Raw genomic sequence first — 26,264 nt, 5'->3', positions numbered from 1 at the left:
TCTACCTCCCAGTGATTCTATTAGCAACTGGAATTATCACCTCTATTGAGTATATGACAAAAATTCTCAAGGTCAGCTTGTTGGTGGCAAGAAAGACTGTAATTCAGGCCTCCTGGAATCCAATATTGGGCCATTCCCCAGACCACTCTCTCTGTGGAAAGCACTAGGCAACTGTTAAGGACTGAGAAAAGTAGGTAGTTTAAGAACACTATTTTGGTTTTTAACTCATTTTTAAATTTGTTATTAATCATTAATTCAAAATATTTTATGTAGTTATACTTTTTAATCCACGATTTTATAAAATGAGCTTATTATTATTCCAATATTCACTGTTTCTCTCAGTTGTGCACTTATGTAGGCCCCTTCTATTATGAATGGTAAGTCCATCGATAAAAAAACTAACCTACATACAAAAGAAAGTTTCTTCACTCACCTACACACACATTGACTCAGGATGCGAATTTGCAATCATTCCATTTTGACCCTTCAAGTAAACTTCTGAAGGATGAGCAGAATGGAATGGAAGTATAAAGCAATTATACTCCAATAAAGATGTTTAAAAAAAAAAAAAAGAATGGAATGGAAGAGAGAAAACAGTCATTTCTGGCTTTGACAAGTGGTCAGAAATCGGTCATGAGTAGAAAAGTAAGAGAGGGAATACTAAGTGTGTTACCCAATAAGAATATAAATGGCAGATGAGGTGGATAAGGTGAACAAAGTACAGTGGAGAGGGCTGCTGAAACATCTGGAATGACTAGTAAAGCAATAACTATGAAAGATAAGGCCCTTTAAGGCTCAGCTTAGATGGTCCTCCTTCCGCTTCTGCTGGGGAGCAGCTACATATGCAGGTTATCATTAGCAGAGAGGTTTGACTGCACAGAGACCATAGTAAATCAATTGCTTGCAGACATATCAAAACCCTATCAGTGAGTGGCAAGTGACAATTAAGCTGATTGTTACAGAGTAGAGTGGACACAAGCAACACACTTCGGGTGTCACTGTCTCCCATCACCCCAGATGGGACCATCTAGTTGCAGGAAAAGAAGCTCAGGGCTCCCACTGATTCTGCATTATGGTGAGTTGTATGATTATTTCATTATATATTACAATGACTACCCATGACTTAGCATGAGAGAGACTCTAATCTCCTTTAAGGGAGGGTCTTTGTTGGGCTCATTTAACTCCTACAGTTCTTAGTGACAGGTTGGAGGTGGAAGACAGGGAGAGGGTGAAGGAAAGGGGGAAATGACTTCATTGTTTACTTAGTGTCTCCTGAGAGCTTGACACTTTGCTAGACACTTGTGTCATCTCATGAGGAATCTAAGGCTTAGAGAGTTTAGTAATTTATCCAAGATCACTCAACTGATAGGGGGTAAATTCAAGAGTTGAACGGAGTTCTTTCTTCCTCCAGAACTGCTACTGAGCTTATTAGTATATGCAGGAAAATTAATTCTGTCATGGTGTTTAGAAATGGCTGAAAGCAAGCATTTCACAGTGGTTCTTAATTATTTCTGGGTCATGGACTCGTGCGAGGATCTCTCCCGTAAAATTACATATATGCAAATCCATACAACATTGTGCGTATCATTTCTGAAGGATCACAGGGCTCCCAGAGTGCATTCGAGAGCTGGCTAAGGAAACCATGGGAACCAAAGTAAGAACCTATGGCTTACAGTATTCCAAGCCACTCCTCTCCCATTCCATTCCCCCACTACCTCTCTTCCCACAGTCTGAGAGCGATCAAAACCAGAGAAAATTTAAACACATGAAAAGTTTGGTTGGGAAGAGTAAATTCAAAAGTCTAATATTATACTCTGCTTTAAAATGTCATGGAAAACTTGAATAAGGAGACCTTGGAGAATGTAGCCTTAAACAATCCTTAAATTTCACAGTTATGACCTTCAGACCACATATGATGTAAGACTGAGAGATGAGGTTATCAGAATTCATCCCCAAGGGAGTGAAATTATAGCTGAAAATCGAACAGAATGGAAAATCCCAGGAAGTATCCTATGATTTAAGGGGAGAGAGTTTTATTTCTGTCATTTTTGCCTAAGGAGTTTTTCTTGAAAAAATGTCTTTGGATTTTGGGGGCTAAGTAAAGTGTTTAAAATGAAGCTTGTGTGGGTTTTATTTACACCTTGTTTCAAAGAGAATTTAAGACAGCATATAGGCTTAGAGAAAATATAACAAAATATTATGAATTACACATAGAAAAAAATAAACATCGAGACATAAAATAGAGACAGGAAAGGAGCTGACTTTAAAACAGGAATTTGTATAGTGATTAGGCCTTAACTCCCTCGAGGTAATTTTTAAAAATTATGCAGCACTAAGGGTCTCACGTATTAAGTATATGTTTTTCATAATTTACAAAATATCTTCACATATATTATCTCATTTGATCTTAAATTGACTTTGTGAAGCAGTTATTCTCTACATTTTCCAGACAAGGAAACCGAGGCTCAGCGAGGGACTTGAAAATCTAGTCCTTGCTCTTTTCAAAGCCACTGACTGTTATAATTCCTGCGCACCAATAACTGTAACACCTCTCAGTTCTGTGCAAGAACCATATACACTTCAATCCTGTGGCCCTGACATTTTCATGAGAGAAAGATTACCACCTACTTTACAGGTGCTTTAGATCTGGAGGTGGATAGACATAAAATTAAAGGACTTCAGACTTGGAATAGACCTTTCAGGTAACACTTAGCTCCGTCGCTTTATCAATGAGTGTGTCAACGCTCTAGGAGGCCAAAAGATTTGCAACAATCATCCAACCAGTTTGTGGTAAGACCAAGATCAAAAGCAGGTTTCCTAAGTTCTCTTTACGCTGCATTGCCTCTAAAGCTCTATACATATCCTTTTCTATAATATTTTACATTCAGTTCTGACCTTTCTCTTCCCAGTTTCCCTGTGTCCACTGGGTAAAGTGCCCCATGCATCCTGACATGGCAACAAGCCCGTGCGTGACCTGGCACCAGTGACTTCTCCCACAGTTCTCCTCCTCTAAGAGTATGGGAATGCTTCCGATCGTAAGGATGCTAGGCTTTCGTGGAACATCCCATAGAGTTGTCCTGTTCAGGCTATGTGTAAAGGGCATACCGCTGAGAGTAGTAAGAAATTGAGTTTCTCCTGGAAGGAGAGAACTTTCTACATGTCTATCACCAGGAAAGACTTGAGTGAAGGCACTCAGATGGGAGGGACAAAATGGCCTTTGGAACATGGCAGGCCTAAGAAGGGACTTCTCCTCCCCCAAACTAAAGATGAGTGAACTAGATTATGCAATCCCAGGTAATTTTTCACATCAAATTTTTGTGTGTTATCTCTGAAAATCCCCTCCAAACAGTAAAAACAAACAAACAAACAAAAACCTGTGAGTTGACGTTTGGAAAGGCCATTCAAACCACGTAGCAACTAACTACTGCCAGCCCAGCGTGTAGGTTTCGGTAGAATGACAGATCCTAAAAGGGAGAGGAAAATATTAGACAACAGGAACCAGAGCCACTAAACCCCAGTCACTTCTGCCCTAGCAATGGCTCTCCTTCCACTGCCAACATTAGAGGCTATGGGTTAGCAAATGAGCTTCCTTATGCAACTTTAAATTCCCTGAACAGATCCAGGACCTTTGCACATTGTTTCTCGTGCCTAAACTTCAGTTCCCTTCCCCCACCTTTTGTCCTTTTGACAAACTCTTCCTTCATGTTTCTGGGTCAGACATCATCTTCTCTAGATAACCTATCCTGACACTTTTAACTCTGTCTTGCATCTCCTCTTCCAAAATCTGCGTGCTCCTTTAGAACAGTGTCTGCCTTTAGTTCCAGGGCCTAGCAGTGCACGAAATATAGCATGTACTTAAAGTGTTAGTTGAATAAACAAAAAAGTTACTTTTTTTCCTTTAAGTGCATTTTCCAATAGGTTATTCATGAACACTGCAAAAATTTCAAACTGCCCTTGAAAAATTCAGTGAAAAGTAGATCTTCCCTCCAATCCCATCCCCTCCTTCCCCTGGTCCCAGTTGTGTCCTTTCAGATTGACTACGTACTATGGGTCTCTAAGTATATTACTGTCATTTTTCTACACAATGGTAAAATAAGTTATTTATATTTATGTAACAATAAAATATAGCTTATAAACATACAAATGTAATTTATGTATCACTTACTATATATAAGATAGTTGTATATATAAATAATATATATAACATAAATGTATATTTATACACTGAGTCCTGTGCCTTGTTTTTGCGTAACGTTAAGTCAGGCTTTTTTTTTTTTTAAGACCGCATAGTATTCCACCGCAGGTGCATATCGTGGTTTACCGCATATTCCCTAACTTAGGGTTTCGAATTTACAAACACTTCCATTTTCCCTGTCAAAGCCCCGTCCCGCACCACAGATACAGCCTCGCCCTCCAACCCCGCCCCGAGAGGCCCCATCATTTTCGAACACCTTGTCACGGGCCCAGGGCAGGCCCTGCGCCGAACGCGACCTCCGCCTTCCCACCACGTGTCCCGCGTCCCCACCGCAGGGCGGAAAGACGCGGCTCTGCTCGCGTCGCGGCGACGGAGCCGCAAGGCCCCGCCCCTGCCCCAGCGTCTCCCGGCCGCCGGCGTCTGCCGCTCAAACATGCCGGCAAGACCGGCGTCCAGCCTCTCCCGGCTCTGGGCCGACTGGGCGGACGGCAGAGGCCGACGCGGCGCCGGGAGGGTCTCCGGCGAGGCAGGGCGGGGCGGGGCGGGGCTCTGGCGGGGCGGGGCTCCGGCCGCCGGGGCGCTGCCGGCGTGCGGGGCTCCTCCCCTTTCCCCCGGCGGCGCCGGCGGCGGCAGCACTTCCGGGTCGGCGCGGAGGCGGGGCGGAGGCGCTGCGGCGGCTGTTATTGTTCAGCCGGGCTCCGCTGGGCGCTGTCTTTCTTGGCTCAGACGGTGTCGGTTTGTCCCGCTTCCTCTCGGCCCCTCACTCCCGGCGGCTGACGACGACGGCGGCGGCTGCGGCGGGCGGGGCCTGGCGTTTCGAGGCCGAGCGGCGCCGGGGTGAGGGGCGCGGAGGAGGAGGAGGAGGAGCCCGAGCAGGAGGAGGAGCCGTGTGCCCTGGCACCGAGCGGCCGCGGCCATGGCGTACGCCTATCTCTTCAAGTACATTATCATCGGCGACACAGGTGAGCCCGGGAGCGCGGCGGGCGGGGGTCGGCGGCCTCCGGGCCGGGGCTGAGCGGCAGACGGCGTCTGGCCGCGGCGCGGGAGCCGCCGCCGCCGGGCGCCTCCCCGCCGGCCGCGCCGCTCTATTTCCGCAGTGCTGGAGCTGGTGACGTGGGCACTGCGAGCGGCCGCGGCCTGGCCGGGCCGGGCCGGCCCGCCGCCCCGGCCCCGGCCCTGCAGCTGGGGGCCGCGGCCGCCGTTTCGACGCGCGATCTGGGGAGTGTATGAGAGGAGGGCCGGCCCATCCCGGGGCCGTCAGGGCCTGGCTCTGAGGATCGCACGCCCTGCCCCGGGCCCCTCGCCTTGGGCCTCTTCGCCGCCCCCCAGAGAGGAAAGCGGGGCCGAGGAGAGCAGACGGTGATGGGAGGAGGGCCTTGGGCTTCCTGACCCACACGCACCTGCCGAGGCCCGGACAGAGCGCTCGCTGGCGTGGGACAGCCAGCTGAGGACAGACAGAAACCTCTAAAAAATAATAATAGTAGTAATATAGGTATGTAGTTTTATTACTCTCAGCTCCCAAGTCAGAGTAAGTCCCATCCTGTTACTTGACGCCTGGGGAATCCCTTTCGAGGTCATTAAGGCATGAAAGAGTTCTGTTGACTTCTGCCACGTGTAAACTTGGGGTTCTTTGATACTAATGCAAGGTCGTTCAGCGCTCTAGGGTGTGCGCTGGCGTGTGTGTGTGTGTGTGTGTTGGGGACACTTTGTTTTTTTTCGATACATCAAATCCAGGCTCACAACTGCCAGTTATCAGGTGAATTGATGTCCATTCGAAGCAGAAAGAAATACAGTTATTTGCACTGAAGATAACATCCCATTGTATTTCGCAGATACAGTAGCCAAACTCGTTGAAAATATTTTTAATATCTGTGATTTTTGGGTATTACTTTGAATCTGATAATAAAACTAAGACTTGTTCAGGTGTTATAACTATTAATATACCGGAGTCTGATTTCAGTGATGACTCTTGCACAACTTTGGACCCTTTGCACAACTTTGGAAATGTAAGCAGCAGCTTGTGGTTGCACTAGTGATATGGCAGATTGAATAAGTAGCACAAGAAGCATGTTGATTGCTGCCTAAAAGAAAAACTTTCTGCTGTAAACATAGTCTTTCAGCAAGGCTTTTTGGTGTGCGTGTGGAAACGGGATAGTTTTCTGCGTAAATTCTTGGATAAAGCAATGTTTTGCACATGTTCATAGCGCATCTATATACTTTTTTAAATGCTGTGGCATACTTGAAGGAAGTGGGGTTCTAAAGCCTACTGGCAAATTTTGATTAAGGCTGTAACACTGAGATTGGAAGAGGGAGTTCACGTTAACTGCTACATGAGTGGGTTTGAGAAGTAGAGAGAAGAGTGATTATGGACATGAAGCGGTAGTGACGCTTCAAATTAGCCTTCACAGGTTGCCTTCGTTCAGTTTACTTACCAAGCATCTGCTGTAGGTAAAATATTGTACTGGGAGTAGTGGGGCTACAAATATTCACAAGGCGGTGCTCCCTTCTTTGGGAATTTGCCCTCATGCAAAAACAGTCCCCTGGTCGTTCAAAGGGAGGACATTCTTTCTTGCCATTGCTACCGTTACCACCTAGTTCCGGCACTGAGCACTTGACCCTGGACTGTCCACAGCATTTACTTTCACCCCACTCCAGCTCAGCTGGTATAGCTGACTGTCAGGCTAACCTTCCCCAAACACAACTGTTCGGAGGCTGTTCCTCTGTTCACGTTCTTTAGTTTGACCTTCAGGGAACTCCATATTTTAGCCCATGTTTAACTTCTCTAGCCTTCTTTCCCAGTATTTGCCAGTCTCCACTTTCCTCCTGCCAGTGAGGCCCTGTGCTTTTTCCTGGTCTCTGCCACCCTCTCTGCTTGGAGTGCCTCTCTGTCGAAATTCTGTCATTCCTCAAAGTCTAACTTGAGTCTTCTGCAATCTCTCAAAGTCAATGTTTATTAAGTTCTTTTGATGTGTCAGGCTTTCCTGGTATCCTGGCTGGAAGTGACCACCACTCCTTATCTGGATGTATCCCACTTTGTATCCTTCTTCTGGTATTAATTCCTGACTGTTCTGTAGACACTTGTGTAGGCGTTTATAATTGATTATGTACCTCTTGAGGGCAGAAAAGGTGTTTTGTATGGTTTTGTATTCCAGGAAGAGCCTGTAGAAGACGGACGGTAGGCTCCGTACGTTTGATTAAATTGATGGAAGAACAGCCAAACAGGCCATAATGTTCGCACTAACATACATTAATAACTTGACAGAAGAATGCTTTAGTCCAATTCTGCCACTTTCTTACTACTATCATTAACTTTGGCCAAAATCCTTTACTATGTTTTCTTAATTCAAAGTATACCCGTAGCTGTAAGGTCCACTTAATGTGGCCCTCGCCACACGCAAAAAAAATGATCAGTAATCAGTAGTGGGAAATCCATCCTGGCTTTTAAAAAAGTCATAGTGTGAAAAATATGCATTTTAGAAAGAAGGAAATCACTGTTTTTCCTGATTCTCCCTTTCCCTAGCCTGTGAAGCAGTCATTATTAGCCTTCCCTTCTCTCAGTAGAGAGATAAAATGAGGACAAATGTGGAAGTACCGCACACATTTTCCTTTCCAGAGTTCCCTCTTTCACCGAAGAGACTTTTAAAATGTTTTACATGATCATGATACTGTTGAAATGTTCGTTTTCTTACTGCGTGGCCAAATGTAGTTAAAATATAGCTTTAAAATTTTTCATTGGTAGTGTCTTGTTCCTGAAAAATCATTTAGGAAAATGTGTCATTTAAACCTAGATATAAAGTGGAAATTAGCTTTTAACAGGGCTGGACTAATATTATAAGCAGATAATTATCAAGTATAGAGGGAGAGAAAAATTGTAGTAAACCTATAATTGTTGCTTCTAAAATTCTGGCATCTGCCTTCGATTAAAATCTCATCACTAACCCTCCCTCCCCTTTCCTGCCTTTCAGCTAGGCACACAAAAGCACAAACCCGGTTGTGTTCTGTCTGAAATACCCTTTCTTACTGTGCTCCACTCCCCAAAGCCCCACTCCCAGCCAAAGGGAAAAGACAGGTTAGGTCAGAACTTTTTCACCTGAGCAACTCCTATTCGTTCATTCTTTTAAGATGATAACAAACCCCACACCTCCCTGTCGCCTGGGGCCGGTCGCCTCCACTCTTCTTCCTTCTCTGCCCACCTCCACCGTTTGGTTTGGTTGGCTTGTTTTTGTTTTTGCTTAAACTCTTTCAGGGACAAGTGCTATATAAGTAAATAAACAAGACCAGCCTGGTCACACATTATCACATCATCTGAATGTATTTTCTAATTTGAGATATAATTGACATATAGCATTGTATTAGTGTCAGGTACACAACCTAATGATTTGATAAACGTATGTATTGCGAAACGATTACCACGGTAAGTTTAGTTAACGTCACCACACATAGTTCGAAAGGTTTTTTTCTTCTGATGAGACCTTTAAGATATACTCTCTTAACTTTCAGCTCTTCAATACACTGTTGTTAACTATACTCATAATGCCGTACATTACATCTGCAGGCCTTATTTGTCTTATAACTAGAAGTTTGTACTTTTTGACCACCTTTACTACGTGCATCTTAATTTTTTTGTTTGTTTGGAAAGTTTTTGACTTTGTCTTAAAAGTAAGGGTAGGCATTCAGTATCAGAAATGTTTAATAGATGAGTGGATGGGGGTTTGGGGGAGGTGCTGCAGGGCTTTACCTGGGAGGTGATATTTGAGCTGAAATTAGAATGCGTAAGGATTTGCCGGGTGAGCAAAGGGGAAATGTCTAGTAGGTAATTGGAAGTACATGTTTGCAGCTCAATCAGTGATGGTTTTAAAAGAGAGAGTGGTATTGGGAAGTTAAAAACAGAGCCATACTGTGGGCCATTTTAGAAAACTTTGAGTGTGAAAGAGAAGGAAAGAGTGAGTTTAGAGTTGGCTGCAGGATCAAGTTGGCTGATGTGTGTGTGTGTATTAGGATAGGGGAGACTTGAGGTTGAAAGTTTGAAAATACTAGAGAGAGGGCAGGAGCAAAATCCCAGAGATCTTGGGGAAGGAATGGCATTTGATTCTCCAGAGCTTTAGGGCTGTAACAGAAAGAAGACCTCTTCCTGTGGGAGACTCAAACTTGAGTTTCTTTAGATTCTTGTGAGTCACCTAGGGTGTTGGTTTCTTTATTTTTTTTAAGGATTCAGTGGCCCAACCCCCAGCAATTTTGATTCACTAGACCTGAGGTACAGCTTCTTGTTACAAAACCTGAGGCCAGAAACACCAATCATTTTATAAAATTGTATGAGCAAGTTTGTTAGATTATTTTGGAAAACAAACAGTAGGAAAACAAACTGGGAAATTGGGAGGTAGAAAAATTCCATTAAAGTTTTTTTAAAATTATAAAATATATCATGCATATAAAAACATATGCATGTTATATGTTTACACACTTTAAAGAGTAGTATTGAACCAAACACCCATTCCAGAGAGATACAGAGCCTCATCATATACCTCTCTGCCAGGCTTCCACTAGCCTGAATTCTGTATTAATCCTTCCCTCGCTTTTCTTCACAGTTGTATCACTTACACATCCCTAAACTATATTGTTTAGTTTTGCCTGTTTTTAGATGTGTTTAGTTGTTTTATTAAATGAGAGAGCTAAAATGTGCCTGAAACATACATTTTAACATCATCTAGAATTTCCTTGAAGTTTTTGCTTTATGCATGTTGTTGGTAGTCTTTCAGGATTTTTGACTGCCCTTTCTCTTTCTCTTTCTCTCCTAGCCAGTTTATTTCCTGCTTGCTACCCCTAATATTTATATTGCTCCTGAGACTTTCCAGTGAACCGCAGAGGCCGTGGCCCTATTGTTCTCATTCCTTTTTCCCCTCTTCTCTCCTGGTGAACCTGCCTCCTCATCTCCAGTCATGGCCCTCGCTCTTCTAGCTAGTGCTCTTGTCCTTTGTGCCCCCGCTCCATTCCTGCTCCTGCGCCAACCTGAAATTAATTTTCTCCTTTATCTCCCCCACTGCTCCCCCTCCCCCATGTCATCTCGACAGCTCTCCTCCTCCTGTGGTAGCCAGTAATTTTGCTGTTTCACTTGAGCAGATCCTGATTTTGCCAGCTTAGCTGTTTTTCCCTCTCACTCTGGCCCAGCTGTGCTTGCTCCATTTTGTTATTCTCTGCTCATCCTCAGTCTGGGAGTCTGTGTCCTTTGCCACAAAAGATGCAACCACATACTGACCGCCCTTGTCCCTCTTTCTGACTTTGTTTTCTGTGAAACTTTCCCATTTGATTTCATCAGCCTTGCTTATTTGCTGGTTTTAAAATACTCCACATTCTAGCTGTTATTCTTCACTTGTAAGTAAAGGACACCTGGCAAAAAGATGCTAGATTCCCTCTGCTATCATACACCCGTAGACACCCCCTTTCATTCCTGTGGTGTTTCTCAACTCAAACGACTTGGGTCTCGTCCTTGGAGATGCTGCTTTAGTAGATCTGCAGTGAGTCCTGGACATTTGTTTTTTAAAAGCATTGTTTGTAGTGGTACTGTGACTTTCCTCTCCTTGTCAATTATGAGCCTTTTTGCCTGTTTTTCTAAAATTGATTCTTTTCTACTGTCAGATTTTCTGCTTTCTGGGATTCTGTTGAAGTAATCCCTAAGTCATATCCAGGGTGAATTTATATGGAATTCTCCATTACGTTAGTTTTTGGCACTCTGTCTACCTAGTAGATTCTTATGAGGGATTCTCCACACTTTTTATAGTTCATACACAATATCAAAAGCTTTTTATCTTTTAATCCTTCAACTGGTATGTGTGAGGTTACCATTTCATAGATGAAGAAACTGAGCTATGTCCTTTGGGGCAAACTATTTCTTCCCTCTCCCCACCTCTTCTGCTTTTCATAGCTATGATGTAACTCTAAGTTTCTCCAGTTCTCTCTTGAAAATGTTGCCATTTTTCAGGGGTAGCTGACAGTTAATTGTGTTTCTGGTCAAATCTGAGGCAGAAAATGAATATTGATGGATGATGCTGAGTGAAGTTCTTGAAGGCAAGACTGTGCCTGGCACAGAGTTAGTGCCTCAGAAAATGATTAATGTGTGCTAGGTAGCCTCTTCTGATTAGGCTACATGCATTGGCCAATTTATTTGTCCTTGTTTCAGAAAGGATTTAAGGGCACTTACATAAAAATTTTTTACAGTTTTTTTTAATTCAAGCAAGAGCGTATTAGTTTCATGTTGCTAATGTAACAAACCACCGTATTCTTAGCAGCTCAAACAATGCAAATTTATTATCTTAGAGTTCTGAAGCTCCACATAAGTTCATGTACATATCAGTAGTCTGAGGTGTGTCGCACTGGGCTAACATCGAGGTTTTGGCAGGGCTGGGTACCCTTCTGGAGGGTCCTTGCTCATTCAGGGTGTTGGTAGGTTAGAGTTCCATGCCGAGATCTCCGTTTTCTTGCTGGCTGTCATCTCTTCCCGGCTTCCAGCGTCTACCCACATCGTCACATGATTTGGCCCATGACCCCCTTGCTTCATCTTCAAAGCCAGCAACAGTGGATCAAGTCCTTTTATGTCACATCCTTTTTTTTTTTTTTTTTTTTTTTTTTTGGCTGCATTGGGTCTTCGTTGCTGCGCGCGGGCTTTCTCTAGTTGTGGCGAGCCGGGGATACACTTCGTTGCAGTGTGCAGGTTTCTCATCGCGGTGGCTTCTCTTGTTGTGGAGCACGGGCTCTAGGCGCACGGGCTTCAGTATTTGTGACACGCGGGCTCAGTAGTTGTGGCTCACGGGCTCTAGAGCGCAGGCTCAGTAGTTGCGGCACGCGGGCTTAGTTGCTCCGCGGCATGTGGGAGCTTCCCGGACCAGGGCTCAAACCCGCGTCTCCTGCACTGGCAGGCAGATTCTTAACCACCGCACCACCAGGGAAGTCCTATGTCACATCTTTCTGACTCTTCTTGAGTCATCCCATATCTGATTGAAGCTGGGAAGGGTTTTCTGCTTTTAAACACTCATATAATTAGATTGGGTTTACCTGGATAATCCAGGATAATCTCCCATCTCGAGATCTGTAATCTTAATCTGCAAGGTCCCTCTTGCCATGTAGGGTAGCATATTCACAGGTTCCGGGGATTAGGGTGTGTATGTCTTCGGTGGGGGGGGGGGAGGTGCATTTTTCTGCCTACCACAGCAGGCTAAGGAGGAGCAGTGGGTAGAAACAGTAAATATCCATGTTGTGTATACCTTTTTGAAGTGGGCACTGTACTTAGTACTAAGCTGTTCAGAGAACCCTGTTTTCATTTACCTTAATTATAGTGTCCATTCTTAAAAGTACGTGCATTCATATACTTATTCCTTAATTGAGTCTTTTTTTTTTTAATTTATTTATTTATTCATTTATTTAATTTTTGGTTGCATTGGGTCTTTGCTGCTGCGTGCAGGCTTTCTCTAGTTACAGTGAGTGGGGGCTACTCTTTGTTGTGGTGCGCAGGCTTCTCATTGCGGAGGCTTCTCTTGTTGCGGAGCACGGGCTCTAGGCGCGCAGGCTCAGTAGTTGTGGCTCGCGGGCTCTAGAGCGCAGGCTCAGTAGTTGTGGCACACGGGCTTAGTTGCTCCGCGGCATGTGGGATCTTCCCGGACCAGGGCTCGAACCCGTGTCCCCTGCATTGGCAGGCGAATTCTTAACCACTGCGCCACCAGGGAAGCCCCTTGAGTCTTGAAAGGCATTTTCTTCTGATTCTTCTTAAAAAGAATACAGTGTAAAGTAGTGAAAAATGTAAATATACAAGTAGTATATTTATACACATAGGGCCTTTTCTAGTGGTATAACTCATTGAATCTGAACAGTAATATCCGTGAGGAAGGCTCCACTTTACAGGTGAGGAAAGGGAGACTAATTGTCCTATCACACAGCCATTAAGTGGCCAAGCTGGAATTTGAACCCAGGTCTTTCTGACTCCAGAGTCCATGCTCTCTCTCCCGTATCAGATGCATTTCTTGATTCCCACAAATTCCATGTCACGGCTCTTGTGTTGGCTTACCAGCTGCTTGGTCTATTGAGTTGATGTGAGAGTACACAGTCCCTCAATTCCCTTTACTAAAACAGAAGCCACCTCCACTCTGCAAAACAGGGCAGAACTGTTCTATGTAAAACAAGAATAAAGTCTATTCTCTGCTCCTCACAAGCTCTGTGAGCTTGGGCAACCTCTTCAATCTCTGAGTCTCGGTGTCCTCATCTATAAAATGGAATGAATAAATGAGATAATATGTGTAACACTGACTCAAGAAATGGTTGTTATTTCATCCTCATTTTTTATTCTGCTTCTTTGAATGTTTCAGTAATTTCCCATATACATTTGAAAAACTAACCCAAACTTGACCAGTGCTGTATAGTGTTTGACTAATGCTGTTCATAACAAAAGTAATTTCTTTCGCCCTCCATGTGTCCTAATGTGGTGATTTTTTTCTTTTTTTTCCCACTTCCCTGCTTAGCTTGCTCATTTATGGCCAGCTGATACGTTAAAGAGTCTGCCATCCTTGACTCTAATTGTTGCTTTCCTAGCCTATGTTGATATGTTTTTGTACTTAACATATTTGTTTGCCACTAGATGTTTTATGGAAGGTTCCTTACTTTATCAACATTGTTTTAACAAGATTCAAAATTGTTTAGCAAGATTCATTTTATTAAGCATCTATTTTTATCAGCTTTGCTTAATGTAGTCTATGTGCCCATCCAAGTCCACTAATGATGTAGAAGGACTGATTTTGTTCTAGGAAGGACCCATTTGATTAAGAAGAACAGAATCCTACTCCAGCTAGCTGAAGAAGAGAGGTTTTGATAAGAATTTGAGGAGTGCTGAGGAATCCAAGAAAAACTGTAAACAAGTCTTGGGGAACTGGACACTCTGAAATCTTTGTTTTCCTCTCATGGCTTCTCTTTTGAGCCTTAAGATAATTAAGAGTGTGTGTTTTTTGTTTTAAACGTATTTTTTCTTTTTCTCTCTTCTTTTAAAAAAACAATATTTTTTCATTATTAGTTTCTGACTTTATTTCACTTAAGTAATATAGACTGTGTATATTGATTCTTCAGTATTTGAGACTGATTTTGTAGCCAAGTACTTGGTCACTGTTTGTACGTGTCGCATGTGTGCTGGAAAAATATGTTCTTGGGTGTGTGGTGGGTTCAGGGCTCCGTACCTGTGCATTAGAGCAGTCCTGCTAGTTGTGTGTGTCACGCCTTCTGTGTTCCTCATAGTCTTTTGAATTTGGGGGCGAGATGTAAATATCTCCTATTACGACAGTTGGGTGAGCTTGGGGGATTTTTTGTTTGTTTCGTAGCTTTGTCAAATTGATTCCACCCCCCCACCCCCAGTGAACTTGAGGGCTAATTTGTAAGGTGTGTATGGGCTTTATATCTTGCTGAAAAGTTCATTATTCCTTTGTTATTTAAGTTCCCCTGTAATTTTTACATGTTGTGTATTTGGTAGTATACTTTTTAGTATTCAAGTATTTGATATTAATTTTAAATATTAACTGTTTGTTCATATTTGCCTAGTGTATACTTATTTTATCCTCTCTCCTTTTTCTTTTGGAATGAGGTTTTTTGTTTGTTTTGTTTTGTTTAAGAAACATTACTGATACAGTTGAAGCCCATTGTATGCGCTTCACCTCTTTGTCCCTAGAGGTAACCAGTCTCCTGAATTTGGTGTTTATTATTCCTATGAAAGTTTCCAAATGATTACTACATATGTATGTATGTATGTACCTATAAACAATGCACAGTATTTTTTGTATTTTTTTCAACTTCATATTAATGGAGTTGTACTGTACTTGCTCTGAAACTGTTTTGTTCAACATTATTTTCAGGGCTTTATCTATATTAACATATTTTGCTCTCTTTTGTTGATATTTATTGCTTGATCAGTTTAGTTTTCATTATATTCCGTTGCATTCTAAAAGATAGCACTGCGTCGGTTATTCTCATGCCTGCTCCTTGAGCACATGTGCTGAGTTCTGGAGATACACCTTCAAGTGGAACTGTGGGTGGAAGGGGTGCCCCTCTTCAGCTCTACCAGCTAATCTGAATCACTCTCCAGAGTAGTTATCAGTCAACTCTAATTTTTGTTTCAGCCCTACTATGTCACTTAAAAAAAAATTTTTTTTTAAGTATTTTTTTTTAAATTTTTATTTATTTTATTTTTGGCTGCATGGGTCTTCGTTGCTGCGCACGAGCTTTTCTCTGGTTGCAGCAAGCCGTCTTCGTTGCAGTGGCTTTTTGTTGTGGAGCACGGGCTCTAGGCGCACGAGCTTCAGTAGTTGTGGCACACGGGCTCAGTAGTTGTGGCACATGGGCTCAGTAGTTGTGGCTCGCAGGCTCAGCAGTTGTGGCGCACGGGCTTAGTTGCTCCGTGGCATGTGGGATCTTCCCGGACCAGGGCTCGAACCCGTGTCCCTTGCATTGGCAGGTGGATTCTTTTTTTTTTTTTTAAACTGATTGAATATGGTTTGTATTTTTTTTTTTTAAACTGAATATGGTTTGTAATTTTTTTTTTTTAAAGCTTGTGATACTAGTTACTTTTTTATTTATTTATTTATTTATTTATGACTGTGTTGGGTCTTCGTTTCTGTGCAAGGGCTTTCTCTAGTTGCGGCAGGTGGGGGCCACTCTTCATCGCGGTGCACGGGCCTCTCACTATCGTGGCCTCTCTTGTTGCAGAGCACAGTCTCCAGATGCGCAGGCTCAGTAGTTGTGGCTCACGGGCCTAGTTGCTCTGCGGCATGTGGGATCTTCCCAGACCAGGGCTCGAACCCGTGTCCCCTGCATTGGCAGGCAGATTCTCAACCACTGCGCCACCAGGGAAGCCCTATGTCAGTTTTTTTAAGCCTGTTTTTTATATAGCCCAGTGATATATTTTTAAAAAATTCAATCTGAGAGGCTGTCTTTTACTAGGAGAATTTAATCATTGGGGAATTTGAATTTTTATCTACTATCAGGCACCAGCCTGGTTCAGCCGTTCGCAGGAATCAGGGCATAGGTCACAGGCATGCCCCTTTGCCATGGGCTTTTGGGAGAGGCAGCACTTGTCCCACACAGGAAGCAGTATGGTGGTCAGATTTCCCAAGCATGTATAGTGTCACCTACTCCTTATAGGGCAATGTGAAAAGAGGATACCTGCCAATAACTCTCATTTGTGCAAATGAACAATTAATTTAAATTCCTGAGTTTTCTCTTTGTAAAATGTGTACAGTACCAGCTAGTACACTCTACAGGGTTGTTCACCAGTGCTCTAGCACTGGTTTTTGGGTTTTTTTCCCCTAACTTTGTAGCTGTCTTTGAAACTCAAGTGTCAGTGATTTGTTTCCCTTCATTTATTTACAGTTGATAAATCAGTGTAAGTGGTGCCTTTATGCTTGCTCTGCGTCCTCCGGCATTATTAACATTGATGGATGGCTCCCCCTTTAGCATTTGTCCACCTTTAGCAATAACTACTATGCATCTAGAAGGCAAACAATATATTATTCTAAGTCCTTTCTGGGTATTTAGCTTAGACAGCACTCTTGAAAATTGTCTAAGAGTCTGGTATTTGTAATTAGAATATCTTGATTAGCGTGGTAGCTCCTCTGCTTACTTGTCCCTTGGTAAAGTTCAGATGTCTTCAACTTCAGTTTTCTCATCTAGAAAAAGTTAGTAGTAATGTCTGGCTTATCTACTTCACAGGATTTTTGTGAGTTTGAAATAAACATTGTGCACAGATGCCTTTAAGCTGCAAAGTGCTTCATTAATAGCAATATTTTAGAGATAATTTTTCTAATTTGTTGAGTATCCTAAAATTAAGTTAGTTGGGGAGGTCTTGCCTATAGAAAAAGCTGTTCACCATGCTGACCTCAAACTGTAGTTACTTGAGTTGAAGGAAATAAGAGCACATGTTAACAGGCAAAACGGCAGTTCTTTGATCCTGAAATTCTTTCTGGATTGCGTAAAAGAAAAAGTCTTTTCCAAACTCAGATGTCCTCATGAGCCACTTGAGATTGAGAAGAATATCAGGTAGGAGGTGCTCTTTTTCAGTGGTCTTCAGGAAGGAGGTGGTAAGGCTCATAGTGGGCTCCTACACTCACTCTTGGTACCTTGATATGCCTCTTGAATGGTTTCTCTCAATTTTGAACCCTTTTGGAAAGAGGCAGTTCTGTAGATGTACAGAAGTCTTCAGTATAAATGAATCTATTGATCAAAGGTTATCTTCTTATCTCTTTGGATGAAGTATTGTTGTTTCAGTTTAAACCATTTCAAAGGGCAAAGTAAAAGTACATGTGTCCAAAATCACTTATGCTCAAAGCTTTACTTGATACAAAGATTAATAAATAGGGAAATTAGTTATTAGTTACAAGTTAAAGCAGTAGTAGTTGTATGCCTGGTGAGTTGATTGACCAATCCTTTAAGGAAGGTATTTGCTACACTTTTTCAGGATAACCTTTGGTGTGGGGTGAAGAAATTCTTCTGGTTTTGCAGCTACGTGGATTTTTAACTGGTTGAAGAAAGGACTGCCCATGTGGGCAAGCTGGAGGGAGCGTGCTGCTATACTCAGTCCTGGATTTTTATGTTTCATATTGGCAACAACTTGGATAAAGTCCACTTGGCTTGAAAGAGCTGATGTGTGGGTTACACCAGACAGAATCCAAAATGACCTTGACAGGCAGAATGATTGGCTAAATTTAGCAAAATGGAATTTAATAAAAGTGAAGTGAAAGCCCTATATTTACGTTTAAAACAACCATACAAATACATGATGGTCACCTGGTTAAATAGCAGTACATGTCTAAAACCTTAAAAGTTTTACGTGACTAGATTCAGTATGAGTCAGATGAGTAATAAAACCAACGAAGGAATAAATGTGACTCTAGGTTAGTAGAAGTGTGATGTACAAACAAGGCAGGTAATGGTTTTACTCTGTCAGGACTCAACTGCAATTCGCTTATGGAAACTCTTGTTTCAGAGGGATAGCTGCACATTGGAGTCTGTGCTCAGAGACCAGTCAGGGTCTCTGTCAACCATGACATTTTAGAAATGGTTGAAATAACTGAAACATTTTAACCAAAAAAAAAAAAAAAAAAGACTTAAAGGAGACTATAATAATGACCTTCAAATACTTAGGTGACTGTTGTATAAAAAAGGGCTTAAACTTACCCTTTGTGGCTTTTCGTGGCCAGAACCAGGACCAGGAAGAGAAGACTGCCTGTGAAATGGAAAGAGTGTGTTAAGTGGTGAGTTGGTCTGTTACTGAGGCTGTTCATGCAGAGGTTTGACTGACACATTAGGGCTTGGAAGATAGTATTTATGCAAACAGTAGGGGATTGGATTTGAAGTTTTTTCTCTTTTTAAAGAAATGTAAGATACTATGTGAGCATTCCCTGTGCTGGAGTTAGAAAAGTGAACAAGACTGCCCCACCCTAGAGGGGAGACCAATTTGCCACAGAGATTATAAGATGATGTAATAGAGATGTGTATGTACAGAGAGTACTAAAGGAGCATGGAGAAGATTCATTCTGACTGGAGTGAGTGGCTCATGACAGATTCAGGTTTTTAGTAAACATTTATTGAGCACCTACTATATGCTGAATACTGTTCTATGGCTTTCATATGTTTCTCACAGTAATCCTAAATAGCTCTTGGCCACATTTTACAAATGATAGATCAGATGTGACTTGATCAGGCATGGTCTCGTTTGTTTGAGAAATTCTGCACCTAATAATCCCATAGAATCAGTTTGTACTTTTGCCTCTATTTTTGTATTTGTTATGTGTGGAGAGCAGAGAATTGAGCTGAGCTCCTCAGTCTTTTATTTCGCCAAGAAGGGCAGATGACTTTATACCAGGAACATGATCCGGAGTGTGGCCGTGTAGAGTTTTTGTCAGGGTTTCTGGGGGCTGAAGACTGAAGGAATCTGGGGACCATATACGGTGAAGAGCATTGTTTGGTGCAGTTTCAAGAGTCGGTTTTGTATCCTCTGGACAGCTTCACAGAAGAAGCCTTATTCCCCGTCTCTAAATGGGATAAATTTCAACCCTTCACGCAGGTTTCTGACAATAGTTATTGAGGTCTTTCCACCATTTAACCTTATTTTCTTTCTTGGTCTTTTTTTCCCCCGTCCTTTCTGGCTTAGAGTTTCCTTTCTTGGAGAATTTACCTGAGAAATGGAAAAATCATACTGTATTTGAGCGTGAATATGTGAATTTTGAGCCTTAGCCATGAGTAAGTTTTGTTAAAAGAACTGCTGATTACTTATTCTTTAGTGGCTTTTAGGAGTTAAAAAAGGAAATCAAAATCTTCTATTTCACAACACATTATTTTACTTGCAGGCTTCTAATTTTCTTAGCAGACCAATATTTAATGTAACTATTTCTGGTCACACTAGAAGTTTTGCTAGTTATTTAAATGCCACATCACTATGGAGGTCACTGGCTGAGGCCAGTAAAAGTATTGCTTATATAGTGTTTGATGCTAAAATACATTCTTTGAAAAACATTTTTTATTATGGTAAAAATGATGAATACTTATGGTAAAAAATGAAAATTTAAATACTCCACCATTTTACATAGTATAGTAATGGTTTGTGTATCCTTCTAGAAATTTTCTGTACATCTTTAAGCCTGCGTGTGTGTGTGTCCCAGTCCCACCAATATGATTATACAAATTGTGCTGTTCTATACCTTTATTTTTTTCACCTCAGGGTAAATCTTGGGTGTCTTCACATATCATCACATAGAAATCTGTCTCATTGTTTTAAAAAACCTGCATAGCTGAACCGTTACGAGTTCAGTCAGTTCCTCATTCTGTTAGTCCTGGTCTGTGGTAGCAAACAGCAGACACCTGCAGTGGTTAACTTCAGCAGAGGAGGATTTTATTGTAAAGATTGGACGCTCCATAGAGTTAATAGGAAGGCAATATAATCAAGCTTGGAAATGACAAAACCAAGGAAGGCAAGGCACAGCCAAACTCCTGCTGAAGCAGATGCTGATGCACTGCCAGTCGTCTGTCACCTCCTCTGTAGCCACCGCGGATCCTCGCTTGCTGGTCCCTGATGTTGAAGTATTCCTTCAAGGTTCCAAATTCTGAACAGGAGCATCTGATTGGCTCAGCCTAGGTCCCATGTGACCACAATGGAAGGTCACAAATCACCTTCCATTAAAAGTAAGAATTTAGAAAGAATATTTAATTTTGAGCTCGGTATATATTTCATGTACTTAAATTCAACAGGCTAGTCTCAACATTACCTTTGTCGACTTATACCAAGTCTATGTTTGGGGGTTTAGCAGCTTGATTTAGTTACTGTTATCACATACTTCTTCTTAGTTTAATCTGGCAGCTGCTTGAAATAGATCTTTCTGCTTACGGCCTCTAATTTGGTACCCATTTATATCGTAACGTACTACTTAGAGATCATGTACAATAAACTTACTGTACAGTAATTATTTTGTACATTTACATGCAGACACCTTCTTCCTTCCCATAGCATCATGAAAAAGTATCCTCTTTGAACTGCTTCATTGAAATCTATTTCTGAGATGCTGTAGTTCTTACTTGGAATCTTTACCTATGAAAGGATAGGAAAATGGTCAGATTAAAGTATGTTAGTATACCTGATATATTCACTGGAACATTGTTGTTTGGGATAAAGTCAACATCGAGGAAGTTGTATATTCATTTTTTTAAAAACCTTTTTCCTTCATTAAATTTCTGCTCTGTCAGAGTCATTTAGCTTATAGAACATTTCCCTTCTTCCTCTTAGTATTGCTGCTAATAACATGGGAAGTGAGATATCTTCTTTTTAGTTAGGAGAGGTATTGGTTGCAAGTAGTAATATGTATCTGAGAAGAACAAACTCAGGAGGTTGGATAGTATAGTGGAAAAATATGGCTTGGAATTTAAAAACCTGATTCTGACTTTGAGTTCTGCCTCTTACTGTGTTAACTTGAGGCATGTCACTTAAGCCTCAGTTTCTTCATCTTTAAAATGAGGTTATCGGGAATTCCCTGGTGGTCCAGTGGTTAGGACTCAGCTCTTTCACTGCCGCGGCCTGGGTTCAATCCCTGGTCAGGGAACTAAGATCCTGCAAGCCACACGGCATGGCAAAAAAAAAAAAAAAAAAAGTTATCATTCCTGCTTTACTGATGCCATAGGCTTACTGTTAAGGTCAGATAAAATTGTGTGTGAAGAGGGAGCTTATTTTCACCTTCAAAATGTCAAAAGTCAGGCATATATTTTACATTAAGACAAGAGTATGTTAGCATAAACTCAATTGTAGAACTCCATAGCTGCAGTAAAAACTACTCGTCTATAGCGAAGCATGTCCTTTGGGTATTTGGCAGGTATCAGGTAGTCTAGCTGTTCTAAGCTGGGGAATTGCCAAAGATACTAAGTGGAAACCAGGATAACCCTGTTTTGAACTTAACCTGTACCGAGGTGAAACATACTTCACTGTTTTCTGTTATACCAAGCATGTAATGGCGTCACACTAGTTGTGTAGCTGGAAAACTAAAGAGGATGAGACACTGAAACCAGCATTTTAATTGGTTATATCTAGGCCCGTGGTTCTCAAACTTTAGGGCGCATGAGAATCACCTGGAGAGCTTGGTCAAACACTGCTTTCAGGACTCCAGCCCAAAGTTTCTGACTCACTAAGTTTGGGGCGGGGCTGGTGATTTGCATTCTAACAAGTTTCCAGAGATTGCTGATGTTGCTGTTCTGGGGACCAAACTTTTGAGAATCAGCGCTTTAGGAAAACCATATAATTCATCGTCCAAGCTGATCCCTAATGTATCAGGACACCAGGAATAACTAAGCCTGTCCCTGGCAAACCAGGATACAGGGTCATCCTAATTTTACCTATTTGAAAGATCTTTTTGCCCAAGAGGTTTATGTAATAGAATTGTCACCTAGTAGATGACTCATGGTATGCAAGGTATATTTATTTATTTATTTATATGTTAAATTGCCAACTGATGATTGAGTCATATTTTTCCCTTGACCCCTGTTCTTGTAAATGTTCATCAAATGAGAATAGAAGTATTCTAGATTCTTTGGCTGATTCGTCTTGCCGTGTTTACTAACATAAATATTGTGGATGGGTTCTTTCATTGGATATGTGATTGGATGAGATGCTGGAGAATAATTTCCAAGTTTGTTTTTTACACGCTGCAATAGCATATTACATTGCAACCCAGGGTTCAGATATGTGTGTAAGTGCACATATATGTCTAAAACAGTAGTTTCCAAACAGCACTCATCCTAACTTTATTTAGTACATACAGTCTAATATTTGCTCGTTTGTTCTAGTTCATTTTTTTAATGCTAGTTGTAATCCAGTAAATTGATTTCATGACCTAACTGGTTACAGCCTACTGTTTAGAAAACACTGCACAGAGGACCTGTTTGGTTCCAGCATACTGAGACATTCTGAGATTCTGAGAGGTAGTTATACTTCAGTTTTCTTCGTTCTGATTCTTCTCACTCTAAGCCATTTTCCACCATTAAAACAAACTAGTTCAGGAAAATCCCAAGAGTGGGAGGAAAAAAAGGAAAGAGATGCTATTTTTAACCACATTCTGCTGTCTTACTTGCTATTAAATTTAATATTCTGTCGTTTATTCTCTATGTAAATTAGCAAATGCTCCATTTTATTTTTCAATTTTTTTAAAATGTAAATTGCACCTAGCTTTGTTTTTGTGAAAATATTGCACAAACTAGGTCTTTCCTAAGGATATCTAAACTCGGCTTATGTTTAAAAAAATCCTTGACTTAACCAAGTTGAATTTGTTTTATTTTAATGAAGCATGTATTCTAACCTTATGAGTTCTGTCAATCAGAGTCCAGCTAGGAGACAGAAACCACACAGGAGTCTGAACAGGGAAGGTCTGGTGTAAGGAAGCACTGACTCTAACGTGGGATTAGTGTAAGAGAACTCTAAGAGTACAGCAACAGCGGGTAAAGGGCACAGCCACTACCCCTAAGACTGAGGCGGAGCAAGGAAGGAAGGAACAAACAAATCTGGCATCCAGACCTCTCTGGAGGCTTGCAGCTGAGGCCCACCTGGTGGCCGAGAATTGCACTTGAAGGGCCATGATGGGTTGGGAAGCTGTGGGAAGCCTTCTGTGGGGCGGGGTTGCGCCTGGGAGCCCCTGAGAAGCAGCCTGAAGGGGCGCTGGGGGCCAGTGGCCACAGAGAGCTGGAGTGCTACTTTCTGCCGATGGCACTTCCTATCATGCCAGCTGTCGAGGGAGAGACGTCCTCGTCTCTCCAGCAGGCCAGAGAGGGTCTGGAGCAGGAGGCCCTTGACTGATAACGGGCACACCAGTGCACTTGCTAGAGACCTGGTGTTTTCAAAGGGAAATTACACTTAAATTAGGGGCAGATACTATTAGCGATGCAGTTCTTAATTTCATGCAGTCACGTTTTCATTCTCTAGCATCATTTTTCTATCTGAAAAAGCCACTATTGGGAATAAAAATTTTTTTGAGAAATTGACTTTTTAAAATGTAGACTAAGTTTGTCATTAAGTAGAAAAGGCAAGTGTGTCATTTTGTGATCTTTTCAGCGAGCATGCGATATACATTCTCTTCACTCACTGAGCATCTGCTTTCTAAGCCAGGCCACAGAGCAAAGTGATTTTCCGCCCCCAAGGGAGGCAGGTAGATGTGTGAACTGATAATAAAAGTTTAATGTGAGAAGTGCTTAATAACGTACGTGTAGAGTACTGTGCTGTAGCATGGGATGATGTGTTGGTCTGCCTCTGCGTACTGGGAAAGGAAGAAGAAGCACAGACGTGTTACCTTTTATTCTCTGCATGCTGTTTCTTTTATTCCTCACAGTAGCCTTCTGAATAAGGTGAATGGTATGATCACCATTATACAAATAAGCAAACAAGGCCTAGAGACCTGAAACAACTTTTTCTACCAGCATCACACACAGGATCCAAACGTAGCCCAGTATTTATCTCTTAAACTGGTGGTGTGTGTTGCAGTGCAGGAGGCTGCAACAGTAAAAGTTTACCAAATGTAAAATACAGTTCTAAGAAGAATTTAAAAAGTGAATCAAGTGTGTCCCTGCCCTTAAGGGGTTTTTAGTCTAGCAGTGCTGGTAGAATGTCATAAGGGCTCTGATTGAGGTCCTGGAGAAAGCTTGGAACTTCATAGGGTCCAGAGTGCCTTCCTCCTCGGAAAACTTAGGGTAAGATGGCATTTGAGCTGGTTCTTGAAAAATGAGTAGGGTTTAGACAATTAAAAATGTTAAATAATCAAAATGTAAAGCTAGGAAAAAACCAGAAAGGTAGTTGTTGTTTATTACACATCTGCTAAGTGCCATACCTTGTACTTTCCTCATTGTAAACCATTCAGCTTAACCGTAGTATAGACCCTGTGTCAGACAGTTAGTGGAAATAAGGAAAGATAAGTTCATTAGACATGTTGGACTTAGGTAGGTACTAGGTTGTGACAGGTTAAGGTAGAGTTTGAACTTTATTCTGTAGACAGTAGAAAATACTGAAATTTTTAAAGGAAAGAGTACAGGACTAGAGTTACAACTAAATTAGAAATTAAATGTGTATATACACACACACATACACATGTGTATGTATATGTCTATATATATTCATGTTGTAATACAGCGGCAGAGACATACTAGATGTTAAATGTAATCCTTCTATCTTTTCTCATCCGTCTCTGGTGCAGTCATATGTAGGACAGATTAGAAAGATGGGGTGTAGCTGGATGGTTACTACAGTGGTCCAGGTAGGAAGTAATGAAGGCCTTATTTAAGACAATGGTAGTGAAAATGAAGAGGAGGATACTGGTGACAGTTGGAATTAACAGGATTTAGGGGCGGATGTTGTAGGGAGTGAAAAAATTAAAACATTTTCAGGCACTTTTCCATCTCAGAGGAGTACATACTCCAAGTGTGAGCTCTTTTTCATATATTTTTTAATATAAAAGTAACGAAAACACATGATACTGTTAAAACATTATAGAAGGGCAGAAGACTGGATGTCGGGGGAGGTGAAATATGACATCATACAAAGAGAAACCAGGCATACAGAGAATACAGAGGTTAAAACTTTGATAGCCTAGAGGATCAGGCTACCCAGTGACTTCCTTCCAAAGGGTCTAGTAGGAAAAGGGGAGGGCAAAAGGATTACTTCACAGTGGGGAAACTTGGCAAACTGCCTCAGCCAGGTGACCAAAGTTACCATCAGCAATCATCAGTCATGTGGATAGTATGTACCCTTTTGATGAAAATCATACTCTATCTCTGTCGTCTCCTCCCAAACACCCGTATTCTAGTCAGTCGCAGGGAAGAAAAATCAGACAAATCCCAGCTGAGGCACATTCTACAGTATACCTGACCAGTACTCCTCAAGACTTTTGTCCAGGTCATCAAAAGCAAGGAAAGTCTGAGACACTATCACAGCCAAGAGGAGCCTGAGGAGACACGACAACCAAGTGTAATGTGGTGTCCTGGATGGGATCCTGGGACAGAAAACGGAGGTAGAACCTAAGGAGGAAAAAATCCAAACTGGGGAGGAGGTTTCATAGAGAATGCAGGGTAAGAAAGAAACTGCCAGGTTAAGGCTTCTGCAGTCCCCATAGTGGCTGAATAAAGAGAGTGGTTGGAGCTCTTCTACGCCTGTGTTTTACCCTTCAGTGAGGCCTGCCTTCTTCATCTGTTGGTCTGAGCTCAGGTCTGGATGTGGTTCCTGGACCCCATGCCACACACAGGGTGAGGGAGATCACAGAAACCTGGCAGTGTTCCTTCCTCTTGCATTTACAGCAGAGGATATTGTATTTTTCCCGGAAGCCAGACAATTATATTGATTATGTTATATACACACACAGCCAGGATGTCTCCATATTTAAGAGTCAGAAGAATACCTAACTCACTTTGTGAAGGTAGGCGTGCACTGTGGAAGCTTCCTAGAGGCTACAGCATTTGAGTTGAGTTTTAGAAATAAGTAGCTGTTAGCTAAGTGGACAAAAAGTCACTGAGTATTGGAGAAAGAGCTCTTAAAGTA

The 26,264-nt window shown here is 41.9% G+C and overlaps 2 protein-coding genes across 3 annotated transcripts in view; one reads left to right on the top strand and one right to left on the bottom strand.

Annotated features, from left to right (window-relative positions):
• CA8 (carbonic anhydrase 8) overlaps positions 1-4,719 on the bottom strand; it is a 230,125-nt gene extending 225,406 nt beyond the window's left edge. Inside the window, exons 1-2 of the mRNA XM_036830406.1 lie at positions 4,452-4,719; positions 3,375-3,464 (exon numbers count right to left, since the gene is read on the bottom strand). The gene's annotated coding sequence lies outside the window, so the exon portion shown is untranslated. The remainder of the gene's footprint in view (positions 1-3,374; positions 3,465-4,451) is intronic.
• Positions 4,720-4,824: 105 nt separating this feature from the next.
• Positions 4,825-26,264, top strand: part of RAB2A (RAB2A, member RAS oncogene family) — a 77,329-nt gene continuing 55,889 nt past the window's right edge. Inside the window, exon 1 of one of the 2 annotated variants that reach the window (XM_036829821.1) lies at positions 4,825-5,157. In XM_036829821.1, coding sequence (XP_036685716.1) covers positions 5,112-5,157 — 46 coding nt within the window. In that variant the 5' untranslated portion in view covers positions 4,825-5,111. The remainder of the gene's footprint in view (positions 5,158-26,264) is intronic. The other variant, XM_036829819.1, reaches the window with a different exon arrangement.

This window comes from Balaenoptera musculus, chromosome 17 (assembly GCF_009873245.2).
Source record: "Balaenoptera musculus isolate JJ_BM4_2016_0621 chromosome 17, mBalMus1.pri.v3, whole genome shotgun sequence".
In the NCBI taxonomy this organism is placed as follows: Eukaryota; Metazoa; Chordata; class Mammalia; order Artiodactyla; family Balaenopteridae; genus Balaenoptera; species Balaenoptera musculus.
Note: the sequence above shows the minus strand (reverse complement) of the source record. Positions and strands in the feature narration are given on the sequence as shown.